The 25462-nt window shown below is 40.4% G+C and overlaps 2 protein-coding genes across 5 annotated transcripts in view; one reads left to right on the forward strand and one right to left on the reverse strand.

Moving 5' to 3' along the window:
• Nucleotides 1-11734: 11734 nt before the first annotated feature.
• Nucleotides 11735-12541, reverse strand: LOC118023149 (translocon-associated protein subunit gamma-like). The gene is made up of 2 exons (XM_035024318.1): nucleotides 12329-12541; nucleotides 11735-12142 (listed from the first exon to the last, which is right to left on the reverse strand). The coding sequence occupies exons 1-2, from the start codon at nucleotides 12539-12541 to the stop codon at nucleotides 11735-11737; spliced, it is 621 nt and encodes a 206-aa protein (XP_034880209.1).
• A 5493-nt stretch (nucleotides 12542-18034) lies between these two features.
• Nucleotides 18035-25462, forward strand: part of TUBGCP5 (tubulin gamma complex associated protein 5) — a 113567-nt gene continuing 106139 nt past the window's right edge. For 2 of the 4 annotated variants that reach the window (XM_035023897.1, XM_035023899.1), the window contains exons 1-3: nucleotides 18069-18263; nucleotides 20609-20662; nucleotides 20782-20890. In XM_035023897.1, the coding sequence (XP_034879788.1) occupies nucleotides 18118-18263; nucleotides 20609-20662; nucleotides 20782-20890 (309 nt within the window). In that variant the 5' untranslated portion in view covers nucleotides 18069-18117. Of the gene's footprint in view, nucleotides 18264-18340; nucleotides 18581-20608; nucleotides 20663-20781; nucleotides 20891-25462 lie in introns of those variants that run through there. The other 2 variants (XM_035023898.1, XM_035023901.1) reach the window with 2 other exon arrangements.

The following is a 25462-nucleotide window of genomic DNA, read 5'->3' on the forward strand; positions in this document are numbered from 1 at the left end:
GAAAAAATGTTCATCATCATTAGCCATCAGGGAAATTCAAATCAAAAGCAAATTGAGATACCATCTTACACCAGTTAGAATGGCAAAAATGGACAGGGAAAGAAACAGCAAATGTTGGAGAGGTTGTGGAGAAAGGGGAACCCTCTTACACTGTTGGTGGGAATGCAAGTTGGTACAGCCACTTTGGAAAACAGTGTGGAGGTGCCTCAAAAATTTAAAAATAGAGCTACCCTATGACCCAGGAATTGCACTCCTGGGTATCTACCCCAAAGACACAGATGTAGTGAAAAGAAGGGCCATATGCACCCCAATGTTCATAGCAGCAATGTCTGCAATAGCCAAACTGTGGAAAGAGCCGAAATGCCCTTCAACAGATGAGTGGATAAAGAAGGTGTGGTCCGTATATACAATGGAATATTACTCAGCCATCAGAAAGGATGAATACCCAACTTTTACATCCACATGGATGGGACTGGAAGAGATTATGCTAAGTGAAATAAGTCAAGCAGAGAGTCAATTAGCCTATGGTTTCACTTATTTGTGGAACATAAAGAATAGCATGGAGGACATTAGGAGAATGAGGGGAAAAATGAAGGGGGGGAATCGGAGGGAGAGATGAACCATGAGAGACTATGGACTCTGAGAAACAAACAGGGTTTTAAAGAGGAGGGCAGAGGGGGGATTGGTTAGCCCTGTGATGGGTATTAAGGAGGGCACGTACTGCATGGAGCACTGGGTGTTATACGAAAACAATGGATCGTGGATCACCACATCAAAAACTAATGATGTATCATATGGTGACATACAATACAACATAACATAATAAAATTTAAAAAATTAAAAAAGAAAAAAAGAAATGGATGCATTCCCAGACACATGTAAACTACCAAAACTGAAACAGGAAGAAATAGAAAATCTGAACAGACCAATAACCAGCAAAGAAATTGAAGCAGTAATCAAAAATCTCCCAACAAACAAAAGTCCAGGTCCAGGTGGCCTCTGAGTGGAATTCTACCAATTATTAAAGAAGAATTAATACCTATTCTTCTGAAGCTGATTTAAAAAAACAGAAATGGAAGGAAAACTTTCAAATTCATTCTATGAGGCCAGCATTATCTTGATCCCAAAACGAGACAAAGACCCCACCAAAAAGGAGAATTACAGACCAAGACCCCTGATGAATATGGATGCAAAAATTCTCACCAAGATACTAGCTATAAGGGTCCAACAGTACATTAAAAGGATTATCTACCATGACCTAGTGGGATTTATTCCTGGGCTGTAAGGATGGTGCAATATCTGCAAATCAACCAGTGTGATACAGCAGATTACTAAAAGAAAGGACAAGAAACATATGATCCTCTCAATTGATGCAGAAAAAGCAATTGTCAAAATACAACATCCTTTCTTGATTAAAACTCTCTGCAGTCTATGGATAGAGGAAACATACCTCAATATCATAAGAGCCATATACAAAAAACCCCACAATGAATATCATCCACAAGGGGGAAAAACTGAGAGCTTTCCCCCTATGGTCAGGAAAAAGACAAGGATGGCTACTCTCACCACCATTGTCCAACACAGTAGTAGAAGTCCTAGCCTCAGCAATCAGACAACAAAAAGAAATAAAAGGCATCCAAATCAGCAAAGACGTCAAACTTTCACTCTTTGCACATGATACTCTATGTTGAAAACACAAAAACCGGGCGCCTGGGTGGCTCAGTTGGTTAAGCGACTGCCTTCGGCTCAGGTCATGATCCTGGAGTCCCTGGATCGAGGCCCACATCGGGCTCCCTGCTCGGCAGGGAGTCTGCTTCTCCCTCTGACCCTCCCAACCCTCCCCCCTCTCATGTGCTCTCTCTCTCAGTCTCTCTCTCTCAAATAAATAAATAAAATCTTGAAAAACAAAACAAAACAAAACACAAAAACCTCCACCCCCAGAATTGCTAGATCTCATACAGGAATTCAGCAATATGGCAGGATATAAAATCAAACTACAGAATTTCAGTTGCCTTTCCAAACACTAACAATGAGGCAGAAAGAAGAGAAATCAAGGAATTTATCCCATTTACAATTGCGCCAAAAATCATAAATTACCTAGGAAAAAAAGCAAGGGAAACAAAAGCAAAAGTGAACCATTGGGACTTCATCAAGATAAAAAGCATATATATCCATAAGCTGTTCAAAAAATGACAAAGCATGGCAAACGATACAGTCAACAAAACTAAAAGTCAACATACGGATGGGAGAAGATATTTGCAAATGACATTGCAGATAAAAGGCTAGTATCCAAGATCCATTAAGAACTTCTCAAACTCAACACCCAAAAAACAAAGAATCCAGTCAAAACATGGGCAGAAGACACGAACAGACACTTCTCCAAAGAAGACATACAAATGGCTATCAGACACATTAAAAATGTTCAACATCGCTAGCCTTCAGGGAAATTCAAATCAAAACCACATTAAGATACCACCTTATACCAGTTAGAGTGGCAAAAATTAACAAGGCAGGAAACAACAAATGTTGGAGAGGATGTGGAGAAAGGGGAAACCTCTTACACTGTTGGTGGGAATGCAAGCTGGTACAGCCACAAAAAGTTAAAAATAGAGCTATCCTATGACACAGCAATTGAACTACTGGGTATTTACCCCAAAGATACATATGTAGTGAAAAAAGGGGGCACATGTGCCCCAATGTTCATAGCAGCAATGTCCATAATAGCCAAACTGTGGAAGGAGCCGAGATACCCTTCAAGAGATGAATGAAGGAGATAATATAAAAAAGTGGATAAAATACCTAATATGAGACAGGAATCCATCAAAATCCTAGAGGAGAACACAGGCAGCAACCTCTTTGACCTCAGCTGTCACTGCTTTTTGCTAGAAACCTCTTCAAAGGCAAGGGAAACAAAAGCAAAATGAACTATTGGGACTTCAACAAAATAAAAAGCTTTTGTACAGCAAAGGAAACAGTCAACAAAACTAAAAGACAACCTACAGAATGGGAGAAGATATTTGCAAATGTCTTAATAGATAAAGGGCTCATATCCAAAATGTATATAGCAGGATGGTCTGAACAACTTTTGGCCAGGTGGTGCAGGAGAGCCTGAATGATGTGTAGAAGTGCTCTGTTCTTTAATATAAGCCTCCTAGAATATCTGTCTGCAAGGTCCAATGGAGCAAGAATGATGAGCGTCATTCTTTCCCCCTAAATTTAGATTAGCAGGAGAAAATATTTGTGAAACTATTTCCTTGGGCTTAGCAACTTTTGGTAAATTTCGTACAATACTCTTGGTTTTACTGATCCATTTTCTTCCAGAGCTGATTTTTCTTTTTCTTTGCCTGAAACCACAGGCAGTATCCCTTGGACTGGTCCCAGGGTTTGGACTCTTTAGGACTCATTGGGGCCACAGGTGGGAACCTTCTTTCAGGAACTGCAGGGGACCACCAGAAGGAGGAAGCAACAGACCTTGGCCCCTGCGAGAGTTTAGACTGCCCTCAGGAGCTGCATTGCTGAGTGCCAGATCCATCAATGCCCCAAAGTTGTTCAGTCCTTCCTGCTGGAATCCCCCCCTCCCCACCATCCACCACCACCACTGCAGCTGCTGCAGCTTGAATCATTCAGTTTAAATGGGTGAACTGTATGGTATGTGAATTATATATCCATAAGCTGTTCAAAAAATGACAAGCCAGCATAAGAATACATAAGTAGATTAAAAATTGACAGATGGACAGAAAGATAGTTTGAAAGACAGACATAAAAATAGTGAAAAAAGAAACAAAACAACAAAGGGATAGATGGAAACACCTAGGAAAAGACATAAAGAGAGAGAGATGACAGGTAGATAGATGATGGATGGATATATAGATACATACATAGGGAGATAGAGAGAAGGATAGATCAATGGCCAGAGGGATAGATAAATAGACTTATAGGCATTCATACAGAGAGAAAGACAAGTAGGCAAAAAAGACAGATGGAAAGAGAGAAAAACAGATATGATAGATAGAAATAAATATAGACAGAAAAAGAGGTAGAAAGCCAAAGAGACAGTCATACAAAGATGCACAGATGAACAGATAATTGCTAGGATTGATAGAGAGGCAGATATACAAATAGTGCAAAGACAGACAGAAAGATGGACTAATGAGCACCAAGAATAAAAGATAGAAGATAGATATAGATATATAGATAGATATAGATAGATAGATGATAGACAAGATACATAGAGGCAGACATATAAACATCCTTAAATACATACCTATGTAGATGAAGGGATACATAGGAAGATAGATAGAAAAATGGCAGACAGAAAAATATAGAGACAGACTGTCATGAAGACAGACAGATGCATGAACAATTAGAAAATTAGATAGAGAGACAGATACACAGAGACAGACAGAAAATCAGGAAAAAGACCCAGAAAGATAGATATTATTAAGATGGAATAATAGATGATGAAATGGATAAATAGACATATTGACAGATAAACTGACAGTGATACAGTCAGAGAGCAGAGAGGTAGACTAGAGAAATAGAGAAACAGAAAAACAGGCAGAAAATCAAACAGAAAACCAATAGATAGGATGACACATAGATAAGTGAACAAAAATTAAGACATCTAGACAGAGAGAAAACAGACATACTGAGGGTGATATAGACAAACAGAAGTATATATGAATAGTTAGATAAGAAACACACCATAGACAGAGAGAGATGGAAAATAAATGATACATATTCAAACAGACAGGTAGAAAGATAGACAAGCCCTAAAAAATAAAAATGGAAGAAAAACTTCCAAACTCATTCTATGAGGCTAACATTACCTTGATTCCAAAAACAGACAAAGACCCCACCAAAAGGGAGAATTACAGAGCAATATCTCTGATGAACATGGATGCAAAAATTCTCACCAAGATTCTAGCTAATAGGATCCAACAGTACATTAAAAGGATTATCCACCATGAGCAACTGGGATTTATTCCTGGGCTGCAGGGATCCTTCAATATTCACAAATCAATCAACGTGATATTCCACATTACTAAAAGAAAGGACAAGAACCATATGATTCTCTCAGTAGATGCAGAAAAGCACTTGACAAAATACAACATCCTTTCTTGATAAAAACCCTCAACAAAGTAGGGATAGATGGAACATACCTCAACATCATAAAGGCCATATACAAAGACACACAGCAAATATCATCCTCAATGGGGTAAAACTGAGAGCCTTTTTCCGAAGGTCAGGAACAAGAGAAGGATGTCCGCTCTCACCATTACTCTTTAACACAGTACTGGAAGGCTTAGCCTCTGCAATCATACAATAAAAAGAAATAAAAGGCATACAAATTGGCAAGGAAGAAGCTAAACTTTCACTATTTGCAGATGACAAGATACTTTATGTAGAAAACTTGAATGACTCCACCAAAAAATTACTAGAATACATGAATTCAGCAAAGTTGTAGGATATAAAATCAATGTGCAGAAATCTGTTGCATTTCTATACACCAATAATGAAGCAGCAGAAAAAGAAATCAAGGAATTGATCCCATTTGCAACCACAGCAAAAACAGTAAGATATCTAGGTATAAACCTAACTAAAGAGGTAAAAGATCCACCCTCTGAAAACTACAACAATTACAAAAGAAATTGAAGAGGACACAAAGAAATGGAAAAGCAGACCCTCCATGATCATGGATTGGAAGAACAAATATTGTTAAAGTGTCTATACTACCAAAAGCAATCTACACATTTAATGCAATCCCTATAAAAATACCACTGGCATTTTTCACAGAACTAGAACAAACAATCCTATAAAATTTGTATGGAACCACAAAAGGCCCCAAAGAGCCAAAGCATTTCTGAAAAAGAAAAACAAAACTGGAGGCATCATGATTCTGGATTTCAAGCTATATTATAAAGCTGTCATCATCAAGAGAGTATGGTACTGGCATAAAAACAAACACATAGATCAATGGAACAGAATAGAGAACCCAAAAATGGACCCACGACTAATATGGTCAAATAATCTTTGACAAAACAGGAAAGAATATCCAATGGAAAAAAGATAGTCTCTGAATAAATAGTGCTGGGAAAACTGCACAGCCACATGTAGAAGAATGAAACTGGACCATTCTCTTACACCATGCACAAAGATAAACTCTAAATGGACAAAAGACCTCAATGTGAGACGGAATCCATCAAAATCCTAGAGGACAACATAGGCAGTAACCTCTTCAACATTAGCCACAGCAACATCTTTAAAAACACGTCTCTAAATGCAAGGGAAACAAAAGCAAAAATGAATTTTGGGACTTCATCAAGATACAAAGCTTCTGCATAGCAAAGGAAACAATGAACAAAACTAAAAGGCAACCTATGGAATGGGAGAAGATATTTGCAAATGACATATCTGATAAAGGGCTAGTATCCAAAATCTATAAAGAACTTATCATACTCAACACCCAAAAATACAAATAATCCAGTTAAGAAATGGGCAGAAAACATGAATAGACACATTTCCAAATAAGACATCCAGATGGCTAAGAGACACATGAAAAGATGTTCAACATCACTCATCATCAGGGAAATACAAATCAAAACCACAATGAGATACCATCTCACACCTGTCAGAAAGGGGTAAAATTAACAACACAAGAAACAGGTGTTGGAAAGGATGCAGAGAAAGGGGAACCCTCTTGCACTATTGCTGGGAAACTCTAGAGAACAGTTTGGAGGTTCCTCAAAAAGTTAAAAATAGAACTATCCTATGATCCAGCAATTGCACTACTAGACATTTACCCAAAGGATACAAAAATACAGATTCAAAGAGGTATATGCACCCTGATGTTTATAGCATTATCAACAATATCTAAACTATGGAGAGAGTCCAAATGTCTATCAACTGATAAATGGATAAAACAGATATGGTGTGTGTGTGTGTGTGTGTAATGGAATATTATTCAGCCATCAAAAAGAATGAAATCTTGCCATTAGCCGTGAGGTGGATGGAGCCAGAGTGCATTATGCTAAGTGAAATAAGTCAGTCAAAGAAAGCTAAATACCATATAATCTCACTCATATGTAGAATTTAAGAAGGAAAACAGATGAGTATATGGGAAGGGGGAAAAGAAAAAAAGGAAAGAGGGAAACAAGCCATAAGAGACTGTTAATGACAGAGAACCACCTGAGGGTTGATGGAGGGAGGTGGGTGGGGGATGGGCTAGATGGGGGGATGGGTATTAATGAGGGCCCTTGTTATGATCAACACTAGGTGTTGTATATAAATGATGTATATAAATGATGAATCACTGAATTCTACTCCAGAAACTGATATTGCACTGTATGTTAACTAAATAAAATTTTTTTAAAAAGGCAAGGGTTCCAGTTATGTAATGCTAGCATGAGAAGCTCTGTGAGCCAGCAAAAGAAGCAAAGCTGTGAAAACTATTTAAGAAAAAAACATTTAAAATATCTGAAAATTGTCCAAAGGACATAGAGAAAATAAACATTTATTTTTTTTATTCTTTTTTTTTTAATTTTTTCTTTTTCTTTTTTTTTTTTTTAAAGATTTTATTTATTTGTGAGAGAGAGAATGAGAGACAGAGAGCATGAGAGGGAGGAGGGTCAGAGGGAGAAGCAGGCTCCCTGCTGAGCAGGGAGCCCGACGCGGGACTCGATCCCGGGACTCCAGGATCATGACCTGAGCCGAAGGCAGTCGCTTAACCAACTGAGCCACCCAGGCGCCCAACATTTATTTTTTTTAAATCTACTCACTGGGTGTTGCATGTAAGTGATGAAATACTAAATTAAAAAATAAGTAACAACAAAAAAAAATCTACTAAAATAGCAATGCCTGGCTGGCTCAGTCAGAAAAGCATGTGACTTGACCTTGGGATTGTGAGTGCAAGCCCAAATTGGGTGTAGAGATTACTAAAAAATAAGTAAATAAAAACATATATATATACACATATACACACAAATCTACTAAAACACAACAAAACCAGTGAGAGTCTGTAGCATTTGAACCACAGTCAGCTCCCTTCCTCCTGCACCCTCCACCTTCTCAATTTGCTGGAAGCTCCTCTCCAGGCAGTTATGGTTAAGAAAAAAGGGCTTCCTCTCTCTTCAGTCCCCATTGATCTGTGTCTCACTGAAAGGATCAGGCAGCCAGGATTGCTCATCCCCTGCAACTTCAAGTTGAAAAGGCTAAATTCCTGGTTTATGCAGCTGAGCAACTGAGGGCTCCCTTTCTCTACCCAGCCCCTATAAGGCTGAGAATACTGGAGTCTTGATCACCTTTTCCCCAGCTTACCCCCCACTCATCCCTGCTAGCTTTAATGACCAAAGCCTGCTTAGAAATGTTTTTTCTTAAATAGTTTTCACAGCTTTGCTTCTTTTGCTGGCTCACAGAGCTTGAAAATGATTGACCTCTTAAGAGCAAAAGTTCATTGCAGCCAGCTCACCACCCACAGCAGGGTGGAGATAGCTAAAAGAGCCCTCCTGGGGACAAAATAAAGTGACTCACAAATGCATAAAACCATTAAACAGTCTCTCTCTCTCTCATTCTCTCTCTCTCTCTCACACACACACCAATACAATCAGTGCCTTCACACAGACACAAAGCCCACCTAACACAGTGTCTGACACACATTGCTAAACACAATTTCACACACTTTCACAAACACACACACACACACCTCTAAACAGTATTTCACATACTCACACCATTAAGCAGATTGTCTTATACCCCAATACACAGTGTCCCACAAATAAGCAAAACACCATGAAACAGAGATTATCACATACATATCACTAAACATAGTGTCACACAAATACAGCAGGTCTCACTCACACACAATACAAAACACCATCTCATATACATAATAAACAAAGTACCTCACATGCACACACTCACACAACAGAACAATGTCTCACACACATATCGCACTATACACAGCATCTCACATTGTTGTGATATGGCTATAATTATAGACCCATTGTCTGGATGTACATTTGGACAGGTATAGTACAGTTGATTCTTGAACAATATGAGCTTGAATTGTGTGGGTCCACTTATATGCAGATTTTTTTCAGTAAATACATTACAGAACTGTAAATGTATCCTTTCTTGTGATTTATTTTGGCTGGACCCCAAAGGTTAATATTTTGTTCACAACTGATGAGAATCTGTGGACTAAAGGGTCAAATTTATGAAAGTCCTAATGAAAAAATGCTGACAAGCACTAACAGTTCCTCGGAGAGTCTTAGAATTCTATACCTAAGATTGTAAACATTATTTAGTCAAATAGTATAGGCCAAAGCTATACAGCGGAATAGTATGTGCTTTAATACCACAGGACAAGTCTCATGTGCCTGGCCACTATTTTTAGGTTATTACCTTGGCTGCCTTTCTTCTTTAAAAAAACTTTTCCATAAAAGCCATCTATGAAAAACCCACAGCAAATATCATTCTCAATGGGGAAAAACTGAGAGCTTTCCCCCTACGGTCAGGAACATGGCAGGGATGTCCACTATCACCACTGCTATTCAACATAGTATTAGAAGTCCTAGCCACAGCAATCAGACCACAAAAAGAAATAAAAGGCATCTGAATCAGCAAAGAAGAAGTCAAACTCTCACTGTTTGCAGATGATATGATACTTTATGTGGAAAACCCAAAAGACTCCACCCCAAAACTGCTAGAACTCATACAGGAATTCAGTCAAGTGGCAGGATATAAAATCAATGCACAGAAATCAGTGGCATTTATATACACCAACAACAAGAGAGAAGAAAAAGAAATTAAAGAGTCAATCCCATTTACAATTGCACCCAAAACCATAAGATGGAATAGGAATAAATCTAACCAGATTCAAAGAATCTATACTCAGAAAACTATAAAATACTCATGAAAGAAATTGAGGAAGACACATAAAATAGAAAAACGTTCCATGCTCATGGATTGGAAGAAGAAACATTGTGAAGATGTCAATTCTACCTAGAGCAATCTACACATTTAATGCAATCCCTATCAAGATACCATCAACTTTTTACAAAGAAATGGAACAAAGAATCCTAAAATTTGTATGGAACCAGAAAAGACCCTGAATAGCCAGAGGAATGTTGAAAAAGAAAAGCAAAGCTGGTGGCATCACAATTCCGGACTTCAACTTCTATTACAAAGCTGTAATCATCAAGAGAGTTTGGTACTGGCACAAAAACAGACACATAGATCAATGGAACAGAATAGAGAGCCCAGAAATGGACCCTCAACTCTATGGTCAACTAATCTTTGACAAAGCAGGAAAGAATGTCCATTGGAAAAAAGACAGTCTCTTCAACAAATGGTGTTGGGAAAATTGGATAGCCACATGCAGAAGAATGAAACGGGACCATTTCCTCACACCACACACAAAAATAGACTCAAAATGGATGAAAAACCTAAATGTGAGACAGGAGTCCATCAAATGAAGGGGGGAAAATCAGACGGGGAGATGAACCATGAGAGACTATGGTCTCTGAGAAACAAACTGAGGGTTCTAGAGGGGAGGGGGTGGGGGGATGGGTTACCCTGGTGATGGGTATTAAAGAGGGCATGTATTGAATGGAGCACTGGGTGTTATACACAAACAATGAATCATGAAACACTATCTCAAAAATTAATTAATTAACTAATTAATTAATTAATTTTAAAAAACTCTTCCATGAGTTTCTCTTCCTCAAGTTGGAGACACCTTGTCTTTGAGTTATTTCAAATCACAAATTCAGAGACTTGTAAACATGGGGCTTCAAGGGAAAGGATTTATTCTGATATTTATGGTTCAAAAAAAGTTGTAAGATTGTGGCTAGAACACAGACAACCGGTTTTTAACCTCTTGCTACTAGTATAAATAATAATAGTTCAGTCCAGGTTACTGTGACCTCTGACAGATCAAGGAAGCCAGTTATTTTCTCCTCTTGTGATTATAGCACATTGACAGACAACTTTTTGCCCTTTAATAAATGTCGTGGTACTTTGAGTTTCCTTTCAATTCATTTAATTTCAACGATCTGTCAAAAAAGAGCCAATATACAAATATTGAGTTACATTTTGTTGGGTTTTTTTAAACTCTCAAACTGCAGACTATAAAAACATCTTGTGACAAATGTAATGATCCAACGGGGCACATGCACCCCAATGTTTATAGTAGCAATGTCCACAATAGCCAAACTATGGAAAGGGCTGAGATGTCCATCAACAGATGAATGGATAAAGATGTGGTATATATATACAGTGGAATATTACTCAGCCATCAGAACGGATGAATATTTACCATTTACATCGACATGGATGGAACTCGAGGATATTATGCTAAGCAAAATAAGTCAATCAGAGAGAGACAATTATCATATATTTTCACTTATATGTAGAATATAAGAAACAGCACAGAGGATCAGAGGGTAAGGGAGGGAAAACTGAATGGGAAGTCATCAGAGAGGGAGACAAACCGTGAGAGACTCTTAACTATAGGAAACAAACTGAGGTTTGCTGGAGGGGCAGTGGGGGGGGGGCTGAGGTAATTGGGTTATGGGCATTAAGGAGGGCATGTGATGTGATGAGCACTGGGTGTTATATGCAACTGATGAATTATTGAACTCTACATCTGAAACTAATGATGTTAATAATACGTTGGCTAATTGAGTTTAAATTTTAAAAATAATTAAAAAAATAAAAACAGTTTGTGTGTCTCTCACCCTGACCACCATGCTACTTTTCCATATACCACAATCCACAAATAATTACAAATCCAAGGAGGCAAAGTTGACATGGCCCATTTGGAGCCAGTAGACAGGGGGGCAATGAGCCCTGATGAAACAGTTATGGACAAAATATAGTCCACTGTGGGGTTGAAGTTCATCAATATAAAGAAGGAAGCAACAATGACCAAGATCAGGAATAGGATGTTGTTATAAAGGATGGAAAATGTTGTAGCTTTGTAACTGACAGCTTTGTTCTTCTTCCACAAGATTCTTTCATCTTTTTTCTTTTGAGACATCTTTCTTTTATCAGCTTCAGAAAGTTTTTGAGTCCCTTCTTTGGAAACAGCATCCTTCCTCTTCTGTGCTACTTCGTGTTTGAGAACAAATTTCACACTTTTTATTTTTATTATTCATGAAAGTCAGAGAGAGAGAGAGAGGCAGAGGCAGAGGGAGAGAAGCAGGCTCCCCGCCTAGCAGGGAGCCTGATGCGGGACTCGATCCCAGGACCCTGGGATCATGACCTGAGCCGAAGGCAGACGCTTAACCATCTGAGCCACCCAGGTGCCCCCAAATTTCACACTTTTGTATGCAAAGGCTACCAAATAAGTGCTTACTAGGATCATCACACTATAGAGAACAGCAGACTGAATAAGATCCATATGCCATATTCGCCAAGATAACTGGCCAGGGATGGCAGACATGATGAAGGTATTCCCAAAGAACACAAAGGACTTGGCCAAATCCTGCAGGAGCAGGTCCTCCTTGGACTGCTGCTTGGAATCGCTTTTGGAAGCCATGGTGGAGTTGAGCCACAAGCCTGGAAGCTCTTATGATTTTAATAACATTTTCTTTTCTTTACTTATTGTAGAATACAGTATATAATACATATAACATACAAAATATGTGTTAAACAACTATTTATGTTATTTTGTAAGTCTTCTGATCAATAGGTATTAGTAGTTAGGGAATCAAAAGTTATATTGGGATTTTCAACTGTGTGGGAGCCAGGAATCCTGAGCCAAATTGTTCAAGGGTCAACTGTATATGGTACTGGCTTAATTTTATAGTATAGTTTTGCTGGGCAATAGATATACAATGAATAGCATTAGAGAAAATGGAACCCACTGGATGTGCAAGGAGTCAAGTTTAATAGTACATGTTGGGCATGCAAGGAGTGATACCTGAATGATACAGAGTGGTTCTGCATAGAGTGGTTGAATCACAAACAAGTTTGAGGGGCATGGTATTTAGTTGGGAAATTGTTGATGAACAGGAATTGGAAGTCAATGGCACAGCCTGGCTGAATATAAGTTGAATAGCACAGAGGTGGGCATCAAAGGGAAATTGCAGTGAGTACAATGGGTGCACAAGGTAAAGAAGGTTGAATGGCACCAACATGGGTGTGCATGAAGTGTATGTTGGATGGTGCAGATGAATGAAAAAGAAGTGACTATTGAATCACACACAGTGGGAATGCAAGACTGATATCTGAATGGCAGCAGGTGTGCAAGATGCAGACATTGGTTGCTGCACAATTGGTATTCAGACAGTGGTTTTGAATCAACATAGCACAGGTGCTGAAAGTGAAAGTTGATGTCCAAGAAGCGGAAGTGGATCTTCAAACAGCTAAAAGACAGCGTACAATGGCTGGAAATGTGATGGTTCACAATGGGTATGAGGCATATAAACTGGATAACACAATTGGTGTGCAAATTATTAGGTGTGTGGAACATCTAGATGTGAAAGGAGTCAAGTTAGGATGATGTAGAATCGGTGAACAAGGAGTTGTTACTTCTCTATAAATTATAATTGAAAGGCTCATTGTGTGGGGCGCCTGGGTGGCTCAGTCGTTAAGCGTCTGCCTTCGGCTCAGGTCATGATCCCAGGGTCCTGGGATCGAGCCCCACATCCGGGCTCCCTGCTCAGCGGGGAGCCTGCTTCTCCCTCTCCCACTCCCCCTGCTTGTGTTCCCTCTCTCGCTGTGTCTCTCTCTGTCAAATAAATAAATAAAATCTTAAAAAAAAAAAAAAGAAAGGCTCATTGTGTATGCAAAGTATGGAAATGGAGAAAACAGCCTGGTTGTACAACAGGTGTAAGGTGAATTCTACAGAGGGGGCTCCAGCAGGTGGGTTTGGGGTGGTGGGGTTGGGGAGCCATCCTAGGGACATAGCCTTATGCTGTGAAAAGCCATGCTAGAGTTTGGTCAAGTCTCTTAGTGCAGGGGTTTTGAGGGAATTGTTTTGTACTAAGAGCTCTACAGTCCTCACCCCAGGACCTCCCAGGATACTCTGTTTCTACCAACATAAGGTTGGGTGGGCCCCATGCAGGGGTGTGAGTGGGCTTGGACAAATTCCATGGTCACCCCTCTCTAGCCAGATCGTTCCAGCCCTGTAGGAAACGTTTTTTGAGGTGCTGCCAACCCTGGAAGTGGGAAGCCAGTCCCAGGCACCTCTTCCAGGCCTCCCTGTCTGGTCCAGAAATGGACCCGGGAACATTTTCTAGAGGGGCATGTGATGACAGGAGTCCATGCAGGACTAGGGCCAGACTACTGACTGCTCCACAGATGTCTCTGGCTGGCCACTCCAGAGATCTGAAAAATATTTAAAAAGCACATTGGACCACCTAACCACACCAGGACTGTGGCCAAGACCATGGTATGACTGGGCCTCCTTGTCTATCCCAGGCTTATCTCTACTTCCAAATGGGACTAAGAAAAAATTTCAAGAGGCCTATCTGGTAGCCAGACCCCTCATAGGACTGTGTTTGAGTCCCAGCACCATCCCATGGCATCCCTACCCCGTGCCACAGACAGGACTCAGAAACGTTTTCCATAGGCACATCAGGTGATAAGTACCCACACTTGACCATCGTCAGGACACTTCCACAAGGCTCTCTACCCACCCAAGCCAGGCTTTGTCACCAAAAAGAGCTTAAGAAATTGTTGGGTGGTACTTCCAATGACTGGCCCTACACAAGATCTCAATGAGCCTGGAGTGCAATTTCAGAGTGTATCTGACCTGCCTGTAGTGCTCCCTTCTCTGGTGAGGGACATGAAAATATGTGGGGGGCTGCATGTGGTAAGCAGCCCCACATGGGAAACTGTCAGACCTAGGCATTCCTTCTTTGGTTCTTACTGGCTCCCCATTTTGGAATGGGACTTAGGAATATGTGGGGAGTGCCTCATATGACTGGGTCCCATGCAGGGCCACAGCTGGGCCATAGGCACCCACTTAAGTTCTCTCTGGCCAGCTTGGATCAATCCCTCTTTGCAAGGGGCATCTGGCAACCATGGCCAGGACCAAGATGCCCTGCTGTGGCCCCCATGTCAGTCACAGGCTGAAGTCCACCTCAAGAGAGGGACATAGAAAAAGTTTCTGGTGGTACAACCTAGACCTCATGAGGCACCCTCTCTGGGCAGCCCTTACTGGCCCAGCCAGTGCCCACATCCTCCAGAGAGGGATAATCAGAGGCCATCCAATGACCACATAGGACCAGGGTGATCCTCAGTGCCCTCTCAGGCTTCCCTGGCAGGCTGTTTCCATCTCAGCCACTGGAAGTGGGTTGAGAAACATTTTTGGGAGGCACCTCTTTACTTTACAGGTACTAGCTCAAGCAGCTTTACAGGTTAACAGGGAGGCCCAAGAGGTCACTCTAGTTCTAGTGTGATCCCACTTGGGAGACTAGAAGCTGAAAGCACATTCTGAAAATGTTTATGCCTCCCTCCAAAGGGGGCAATCACCAGGGCAGGCCTGGGGGTCTTAGAAGGGTACCATGGGCCTGGCTGTGGCCCTGCCTGGGAACTGTTCTTTGGAGTTACCCCCAAAACATTTCTAAGTTTCTCTCTGGCATGGAAAACCCTGGGAAGGCCACCAAGTGCTTGAGAAGGAGCTTTGATGGGTCCTGGTATTAGGAGCTCTACCCAAAAAGTTTCTAACTCCCCCTCCAAAGACCAGGACCAGCCCGCTTAGTACAGGCAGGCCTGGGGAGTACACTCTGCTGGCCACAAGTCCCATATGAGTCCTGACCATTGGCTCTGTCTCCGCAAAACATTTCCAATTTCTTTTCCAGAGGTAGGCACTGCCTCAGGCTGGCTATGGATGAAGAGAAGGGCATTGCATCTCCTCCAAATTTTTAAGTCCCCTTCAGAAGCCAGTACAGACTTGAGTAGGCATGCAGGTCTGTAATAAGAATCCCCAGACTGGCATAGTCCCATGTGTGGCACATTTGACAGAAACACACTTTAAATATTTCTAAGACCCTTCAAGGAAGTGTGTGGGGGGAGTACTGGGACAGGGTGGACAAGTAGGGTGAGGATGGCATTTTGGGCCAGGCTGCAGTCATGCATGGAGCCCAGCCTTTGCATGCACTTCCAGAAAATGTATCTAAGTGCCATTCTGGAGGACAGCTCTGATCCAGGTCAGCAAGGGACAAGTGGCAGTGTGCCTGGCTTGTTTGCTGTCCTATCTTCATATGTACTTCCCAAAAATGTTTCCATGTCCACTACATTAGGGGTGACCAGCAAGGGCCAGCCTTAGAGGTCTACAGAAGGTATCTAGAGCCCTGTGGTATTTTGAATGGGGCTCAGTCATCCGGGGCACCTCTGAAAAATTTTTCCAACTCCCTTTCCAGAAAGGAGACATTGGCCCAGGACAACCAGAAAAGCCCAGGAGAGGGGCTCGGTCTTTAAGAGGTCCAAGTCAGGGGCACCTGGGTGGCTCAGTCGTTAAGCGTCTGCCTTTGGCTCAGGTCACGATCCCAGGGTCCTGGGATCGAGCCCCACATCGGGCTCCCTGCTCCGCGGGAAGTCTGCTTCTCCCACTCCCACTCCCCCTGCTTGTGTTCCCTCTCTCGCTGTGTCTCTGTCAAGTAAATAAATAAAGTCTTAAAAAAAAAAAAAAAAAGAGGTCCAAGTCACTGGGAGCAACCTGTGTAAAGTTTTCTAAGGCTCCCTCCAAGAGCCAAGACCAACTGTCTGGACAAGGAAATGGAGGCACATGCAAGTGTGTGTGCATACTTTGATTTTTAGAGATGTACGGTAAGCAATTGGATTATAGATTTGTGGTGCTAAGAAAAATGCAAACTTCTTACACAGATGTGAGAGTTATAAATATAGAGATGATAGGTGAAACTGGAGTAGAAAAGATTCCCCAGGAAGAGTAAAAATCCCCTTCCATAGAACCATTTCTAATACTAAGATTCTCTCCTTGTGAGATTTGTGCAGTCACCGCAGTTTATGTTTCAGGTAGTTGCTATGGTGTCTGAATGGCCCCTCCCAAATTTATATGTTGAAATCTTAATGACCAATGTTTTAGCAGGTTGGGCCTTTGGGAGGTGATCAGGTCATAAGGATGGAGCCCTCATGAATGGGATTAGTGCCCTTATAAAAGAGGCCCCAGTGAGCTCCCTTGCCCCCTTCACCACGTTGAGGACACAACCATAAGTCAGCTCCAGGAAGAGGGCCCTCACCAACCCCATGCTGGCACACTCATCTTGAATTCCAGCCTCCAGAACTGTGAGAAATAAATTTCTGTTGTTTATAAGCACCTAGCTTGTGGTATTTTGTTTCAATAGCCTAAATGGACTGACAGTAGTGTATCAGCTATCTATTACTACAGTAATGCAATGTAATAAACGACATAAAAACCCAGCAGATCATTAAAAGAAAAAATAGAGGTGTATGTAACAGGTTTCTGGAATGCTTATACACAATATTGAACAGGAAGTCAGTTCAAAGGTACAGTTTTAATTAAGAAAAACAAAGACAATACTCCATCTTCGATCAACAAGGATTATAAAATCGCCTTTGGCTGCTCCCAATCACAGTGAAGCAGCGCTCAGCCTATCTGCCTCTGCCAGACGAGCCTCTTTGTTGACACCTGCTGTAGTGTGGACCATGTAGTGTGACCTGAGTAGACAAAGTGAAACTGAGAGCTCATTAGAGATCACCCTAGAAGGAGAAACTAAAGCTGGGATAAAAATGGACAACTAACTGGTCATGGTACCTGAAAAGGCAGGTGCAAATAGGTACACTGAATGAAAACTAACTGGCTGTTCTCAAAATATCATGTTAAACCACCAACCAAGGTTAGCCAGAGATTATTATTATTAATTATATTATTGTTGTTGTTGTTGTTGTTAATAATCTAACGCTTAATTCTTTGAAGACGCTCCTAAACGTAGGGAGCTGAGGCTGGAAAACGCAGCCCAGCCGGAACCTCCTACAAGGACCAGCACGGACACTCAACGCAGCAGAAGCGCGAACTCTCGCGACAGCGTCCTGAGCCTCTCGGAGGCGCAAAGCCTCGGGAGCGTGAACTCTCGCGAGAGCGGACACAACTTCGCGGAGGCGCGTTGCCTTGGGAGTTTCCGCAGAATGTCTCGGCCGACGCTGCCTTGGGGCCACCTGGACCCGCAGCAGGAGCGTGACGTTCGCGAGCTCGTTCGCCATGTGGCGGGCCTTCAGGACGAGGCGGACCCCAACTTCCAGCTCGCCTTGCACTTTGTTTGGTCCAACTTCAGGTGTGGGGCGCGGCTTTCTGGCCGAAGCTAGGGACAGGAAGGGGTCAAGCGGTATCCGGGGCGCGCGGCCGGGTTTCCCCACCCCTAGCAAAGATCTCGCGCGCCCTGCTGCTCCTGCAGCAGCTTGGTGACCTAATGCCCCCTGGATCCCTGTCGCGTGTAACACACGCATACTGAAATAGTGGGTTGTGGGTTGTTGAGGGTCGGCCTTATTCTTAGAAGCGCGCTTCTAGAAAACGGGTCTGTGTCTGTTCTGTTCCTTGTCCCACCCACTGCGCTTAGCACGGTACGCTGCAGATCATTTTTTGAATGGATAGGTAAGTGAAGTTTTAGAGCAGAATAATGGTCACACTCAACACTGTATTCTTACTGATTCCCTATCTCTTCTCGGGCCACTCCAGATTTCTCTTAGCTTGGTTTTTTTTTTTTTTAATTTTTCCAAAACACACAGCATAATACACTGGATAACTTATATGTTGTTTACTGTTTGTCTCCTCCAACCCTATCTCCAGCTAGAATCCACGAGGTTAGGGTTCTTGGTCTGTTTTGTTCGTTTCTTATCCCAACACCTAGAACAGTTCCTGGCACATAGTCCTCAGCCACCCAATAATACAACTTCTAATACAATTTCTCATGTCATTTTTCAAGATTTATCTGGTTTAGATACTTAGGTGAAGTCAGAGCTTTTATTTTTATTTATGGAAGATGTAAATTAGACAGTACTGTCATGATCATTATCTGTAATGGAATTATTACTAAGAGAATGTTCATCAAAATTAATATTCTGCCTATTTAATTTCAGTAGAAATCTTCTTTTTTAATAAAGATTTTATTTATTTGTCAGAGAGAGAAAGCACAAGCAGGGAGAGTGGCAGGCAGAGGGAGAAGCAGGCTTCCCCCTGAGCATGGAGCACAATGACGGACTTCATCCCAGAACCCTGGGATCATGACCTGAGCCGAAGGCAGGTGCTTAACTAACTGAGCCACCCAAGCGTCACTTCAGTAGAAATCTTGAATAGTAAACAGTTTCTCAGTATCTGTAATCTTGAATATCAGCCTTAACAATCATACATACAGCGACTACTTGGCTTATAATGAGAACAGTGAGTCTAAAAGCTCACCAAGTTTCTGAAATAATAAACTCAGTTCTTAAGTGTAATATAAATATAACTGTCTGAATAGGTCATATAAGATGGAAATTTAAGTGCTGTATCCCAAATAATTTCTCAATGGCATTAAGTAGATGGACATCATTATAGACTTGGGAGAGACATTAGAATTTATTAGCTCCTTTTACACATTGAGAAACTAAATGATAAAGAGAAACTAAATGATAATAGGTTAAAGTAGTGTTCTACTCAGCCATTTACTGGATAGAATTAGATATATTATTTAGTAGTGTAAATTACTTCTTTTAAAAGATTGTTGTCTCTGATACTAAAAAAATGGAAAACAAGAGTTGGTTGAGCTATACTACAATTTTATAATGCTTTACTCCATCAGAAAAATGAACTATTCATGTTTGCTTTTTTTAAAATTGTGGCCATGTTCTAGGCCCTAGAAATTCAGATAAGTGAGGTATAGCTACTATCCTAAAGGGAGACAGACAAAGTTAATTACATATGATGTAGAATAGGAGTTTTTAACCTGAGAGCCTAAAGATAGAATTCAGGTGTTATGAATTTGGACAAGAAAATACATTAACCTCTAACTAAAAAGTAGCATTTTCTTAAATTATGAATGAAAGCAACAAGCAATATTGGTTTACCTATGACTGTGTCAAAGGTAGAAATCACATAGTTCACATCATAAAGCTGTGGCAGATGTTTCTAAATATTTTTTACTGTTACTTTAATGATAGTTATGGATCCACTGCTAGAACTTGTTATTTAATGCTTAAAAATAAATATGTCTCTTACTATATCAGCAAACTTTAAAAAATACTTCACACCTATATTTCAGTATACTTGGTTTTCTTTGTATCTTATTTTATGATTTAAAAACATTATTTTGAGAAGGGATCCCTAAACTTCACTGGGCTTCACTATGGCATAAAAAGATTAGGAACCCCTGCTGTAGAATGTGCAATGCTGGACTTAGTTGCAGGGCATTATGGGAAGATGAAGAAATCAGAGGACAAAGGCTAAGGATGACCTGTGCTTGAGCAGTCTCCAAGACCACTGAGTGGCTGTTTGCCTGGATGGTAGAGGTGATATGAGGAGAAAGTGCACTCCTGGGAATATTATTGCTGAATATAGGGTATCCATAGGGATATGGAGGGCTCTGTGAATAGTCCACTTAGCTATATGACAAGATTCGTAAAAGAATTGCATTTTATCTTTTAGATTTCATCGTTTCTTGGATGTTAACAGCCACAAAGTAGAAAAGACAATAGAAGGGTAAGTTAGTTTTATATATATGTATGTATGTATATATTCAGAAATATATGTATTTACTTGTAGATCTTTTTATTAATGTAAGTTTATAACTATCAGCTTATTTTTTAAATATATTTTAGAATTTATGAAAAATTCATCATTCATTCTGATCTCAGCAAAGCTGCTAGTTGGAAGAGATTAACTGAAGAATTTCTAAATGCATCACTTCTGAGCATAAAGGAAATAAAGGTATGCATTATATTGTGACATCTCCTGAGTATTTTACTGTTTTCAATCTATTATCATCAACTTTTTTCTGTTACTATTTAAACATTCATTCTATTTTATAATTATCTGCTAATTGGAGCAGAACCTTCTGGAAATTGACTTAAACATTGTCATCAAACCCAGTGTGCCTCAAGCTTATGATCAATGAAAAAGCATGTTCTTGTTTAATTGTCTTCTTAGCCGAACCTACTGTGGAAATTGAGATTAGAGATTGGCACAAATAATAGCACTGTCTGGCTATCTTAAAACTTTTTAATGGCTTTTCAGCACTTGCTAATAATAACTACTTATGCAATGCTAACCAAATGCCATGTACTATCCTAAGCACATTCATACTCAGTTGTGGGTCTCTAAGATTACCCCTAGACTTGAAGATTCACTAGAAGGATTCACAGAACTTTAAAACACTGCTATCCTCACTTTTAGGTTTATTATAGTAAAAGGATACGATTATAAAATGAACAAAGGGAAAAGATACATAGGATAAAGTTTAGAAGAAACCAGGTATAAGCTTCCAGGTGTGCCTTCCCAGTGGAGTTGTATGAGGATGCACTTAATTCTCCCAGTGATAATGTATGACAACATGTGCAAAGTGTTGCAAACCAAAGAAGTTCACCTGAGGCTTGGTGTCTAGCATTTTGGTTGGGGGTCAGTCACATGGATGTGCAGTGTCATGTGGCTGACCATAGCTCTTCAGTCTCCAACCTCTCAGAGGTCAAACCAAGGACCTCAGGCATAAGCAAATGCATTCACTGTAAGTCACATTGTTAGCATAAGCTAACTAGTCAAACTGATACTGCATGGCCCAAAGCCTCTGGCATACAGAAACACTCTTCTCAGCAGGATATTCCAAGGGCTCAGAGGTTATCTCAGGAACTAGTCAAGGGCCAGTCCTAAAGACCTTTGAGATGTTCAGAGTTTGGGCAACTCAGGCTTCCTGAGTAAACCCTTTATTGTGCACATATATTAACTCATCCACACAATAAACACTGTGAGGTATTGTATAATTGTTAGGCTTTCCTTTTGTCTACACTGTGGGAAGTGGTAAGGAAGAGCACTTACTATCAATAAACTGTCAATTTAAGGAAAGAAAGGCTATAAAAATATTTCTGGAAGAGAGCTGCGTAGAGCTCTGAATCCATGCCATAATGATTAGAAACACACGTCTGTGTATTATTCCTGTAAGGACCATTTAGAAAGAGAAGGAGGTAAATCTTTTTTAGATCTTTTCTTGATTTATTTTATATAGCTTCTTGGATAGACTTTAGACTTTAGAATTTAATAATTTAGACCCTATGACACCATAATACTAATTTTTAAAAAAATGGCAGGGCACCTGGGTGGCTCAGTCGATTAAGCATCCAACTCTTGATCTCAGCTCAGGTTTTGATCTCAGGGTCATGGGTTCAAGCCCCGCATTGGGCTCCACACTGGCGTGGATTTTTTTAAGATTTTATTTGTTTGAGAAAGAGAGACAGAGCACAAGCTGGGTTAGTGGAAGGGGGAGAGGGACAGGCAGACTGGGATCATCACCCGAGCTGAAGTCAAATGCTTAACTGACTGAGCCACCCAGACACCTCTGGGCTTGGAGCCTTCCTTAAAAAACAAACAAACAAAAAAAACTCCTGTAGCTACTCTGGAAAACAGTGTGGGGGTTCCTAAAAAAAGTTAAAAATAGAATTACCCTATGACCCAGCGCTACTATGTATTTATCCAGAGGATACAAACAGTGATTTGAAGGGGCATATGCACCCCAATGTTTATAGCAGCAATGTCCACAATACCCAAACTATGGAAAGAGCCCAGATGTCCATTGCTAGATAGATGGATAAAGAAAATGTGGTATATATGCAATGGAATATTACTCAGTCGTCAAAAAAATGAAATCTTGCCATTTGTAACAACGTGGATGGAACTAGAGGGTGCTATGCTAAACGAAATGTCAGTAAAAGACAAATACCATATGATTTCACTCATGTGGAATTTAAGAAACAAAACAGATGAACGTAGGGGAAGAGAAGGAAAAATAAAGTAAGATAAAAACAGAGAGGGAGACAAACCATAAGAAACTCTTAATTATAGGGAACAAACTGAGGGTTGCTGGAGGGGAGCTTGGTGGGGGAATGGGGTAATTGGGTGATGGGCATTAAGGAGGGCACTTGATGTAAGGAGCACTGGGTGTTATATGCAACTGATGATTCACTAAATTCTACCCCTGAAATTAATAGTATACTATATATTAACTTAATTGAATTTAAATAAAAAAATACATAAAAATAAATAATAATAATGGCAAGCATTTTTTTTGTATTTTATTTTATTTTTTTATTTTTTAAGTTTTATTATGTTATGTTAGTCACCATATGATACATCATCAGTTTTTGATGTGGTGATCCACGATCCATTGTTTTCATATAATAACCCGGTGCTCCATGCAGTATGTGCCCTTCTTAATACCCATCACTGAGCTAACCAATGCCCCCTCCTCTCTCCCCTCTAAAACCTTATTTGTTTCTCAGAGTCCATAGTCTCTCATGGTTCATCTCTCCCTCCAATTTCCGCCCCCTTCATTTTTCCCTTCCTTTTCCTAATGTCCTCCATGCTATTCCTTATGTTCCACAAATAAGTGAAACCATATGCTAATTGACTTTCTCTGCTTGACTTATTCACTTAGCATAATCTCCTCCAGTCCCATCCATGTGGATGTAAAAGTTGGGTATTCATCCTTTCTGATGGCTGAGTAATATTCCATTGTATATACGGACCACATCTTCTTTATCCATTCATCTGTTGAAGGGCATCTCGGCTCTTTCCACAGTTTGGCTATTGTGGACATTGCTGCTATGAACATTGGGGTGCATATGGCCCTTCTTTTCACTGCATCTGTGTCTTTGGGGTAAATACCCAGGAGTGCAATTGCTGAGTCATAGGGTAGCTCTATTTTTAAACTTTTGAGGCACCTCCACACTGTTTTCCAAAGTGGCTGTACCAACTTGCATTCCCACCAACAGTGTAAGAGGGTTCCCCTTTCTCCACAACCTCTCCAACATTTGCTGTTTCTTTCCCTGTCCATTTTTGCCATTCTAACTGGTGTAAGATGGTATCTCAATTTGCTTTTGATTTGAATTTCCCTGATGGCTAATGATGATGAACATTTTTTCATGTGTCTGTTAGCCATTTGTATGTCTTCTTCAGAGAAGTGTCTTTTCATATCTTCTGCAATAGCAAGCATTTTTAGAGCACTTGATGCATGTGAGGCTCTCTTAGTCCCATAAAGACTATATTCAGTAGGTATTATTCCTATACTCATTTTGGCAAGGCATGCCTTAATCTCGGTCTCATTTGTACCAATGAAAATACTTGTGTTATACAGAATAATTAAATGAAAGAAACCGTGAGTGTCACTTCTGATTCCTCCTTTGACCTTTTCATTGCCATCCCTGGTCATTTTTCTGTACATTCCCTGAACACAGGGGAACCACATTCCCTTGCTCTACTGTGGCACATCTTATATCCTATATTTTGCTACTCTTCCCCTTCTCTCCTGCCTGAGAAATCTCATCTTTTAATATTAAATTGGAGTGTGGTTTATATAGATACTGTGTATTTCAGTTGTTTATTATGTTTGTTATTGTTTATTTCCTGATGATGAACATTTTTTCATGTGTCAGCCATTTGTATGTCTTCTTCAGAGAAGTATCTTTTCATATCTTCTGCCCATTTTTTGACTTGATTATTTGTTTTTTGGGTGTTGAGTGTGAGAAGTTCTTTATAGATCTTGGATACCAGCCCTTTATCTGTAGTGTCATTTGCAAATATCTTCTCCCATTCTGTGGGTTGCCTCTTTGTTTTGTTGACTGTTTCCTTTGCTGTGCAGAAGCTTTTTATCTTGATGAAGTCCCAAAAGTTCATGTTTGCTTTTGTTTCACTAGCTTTTGGAGATGTATCTTGAAAGAAGTTGCTGTGGCCGATGTCAAAGAGGTTACCGCCTATGGTCTCCTCTAGGATTTTGATGGATTCCTGTCCCACATTGAGGTCTTTCATCTATTTTGAGTTTATCTTTGTGTATGGTGTTAGAGAATGGTCAAGTTTCATTCTTTTGCATGTGGCTGTCCAGTTTTCCCAGCACCATTTATTGAAGAGACTGTCTTTTTTTCTATTGCATGTTTTTCCTGCTTTGTCGAAGATTATTTGACCATAGAGTTGAGGGTCCATATCTGGGTTCTCTATTCTGTTCCATTGGTCTATAAGACTGTTTTTGTGCCAGTACCATGCTGTCTTGGTGATCACAGCTTTGTAATATAGTTTGAAATCGGGCAACGTGACGCCCCCAGCTTTGTTTTTCTTTTTCAACATTTCCTTGGTGATTCGGGGTCTTTTCTGATTCCATACAAATTTTAGGATTGTTTGTTCCAGCACTTTGAGGGAAAAATGTCATTGGAATTTTGATTGGGATGGCATTGAAGGTATAGATTGCTCTGGGTAGAATAGACATTTTAACAATGTTTATTCTTCCGATCCATGAGCATTGAG

Source organism: Mirounga leonina, unplaced genomic scaffold, assembly GCF_011800145.1.
Source record: "Mirounga leonina isolate KUSES-001 unplaced genomic scaffold, KU_Mleo_1.0 Mir_178, whole genome shotgun sequence".
In the NCBI taxonomy this organism is placed as follows: Eukaryota; Metazoa; Chordata; class Mammalia; order Carnivora; family Phocidae; genus Mirounga; species Mirounga leonina.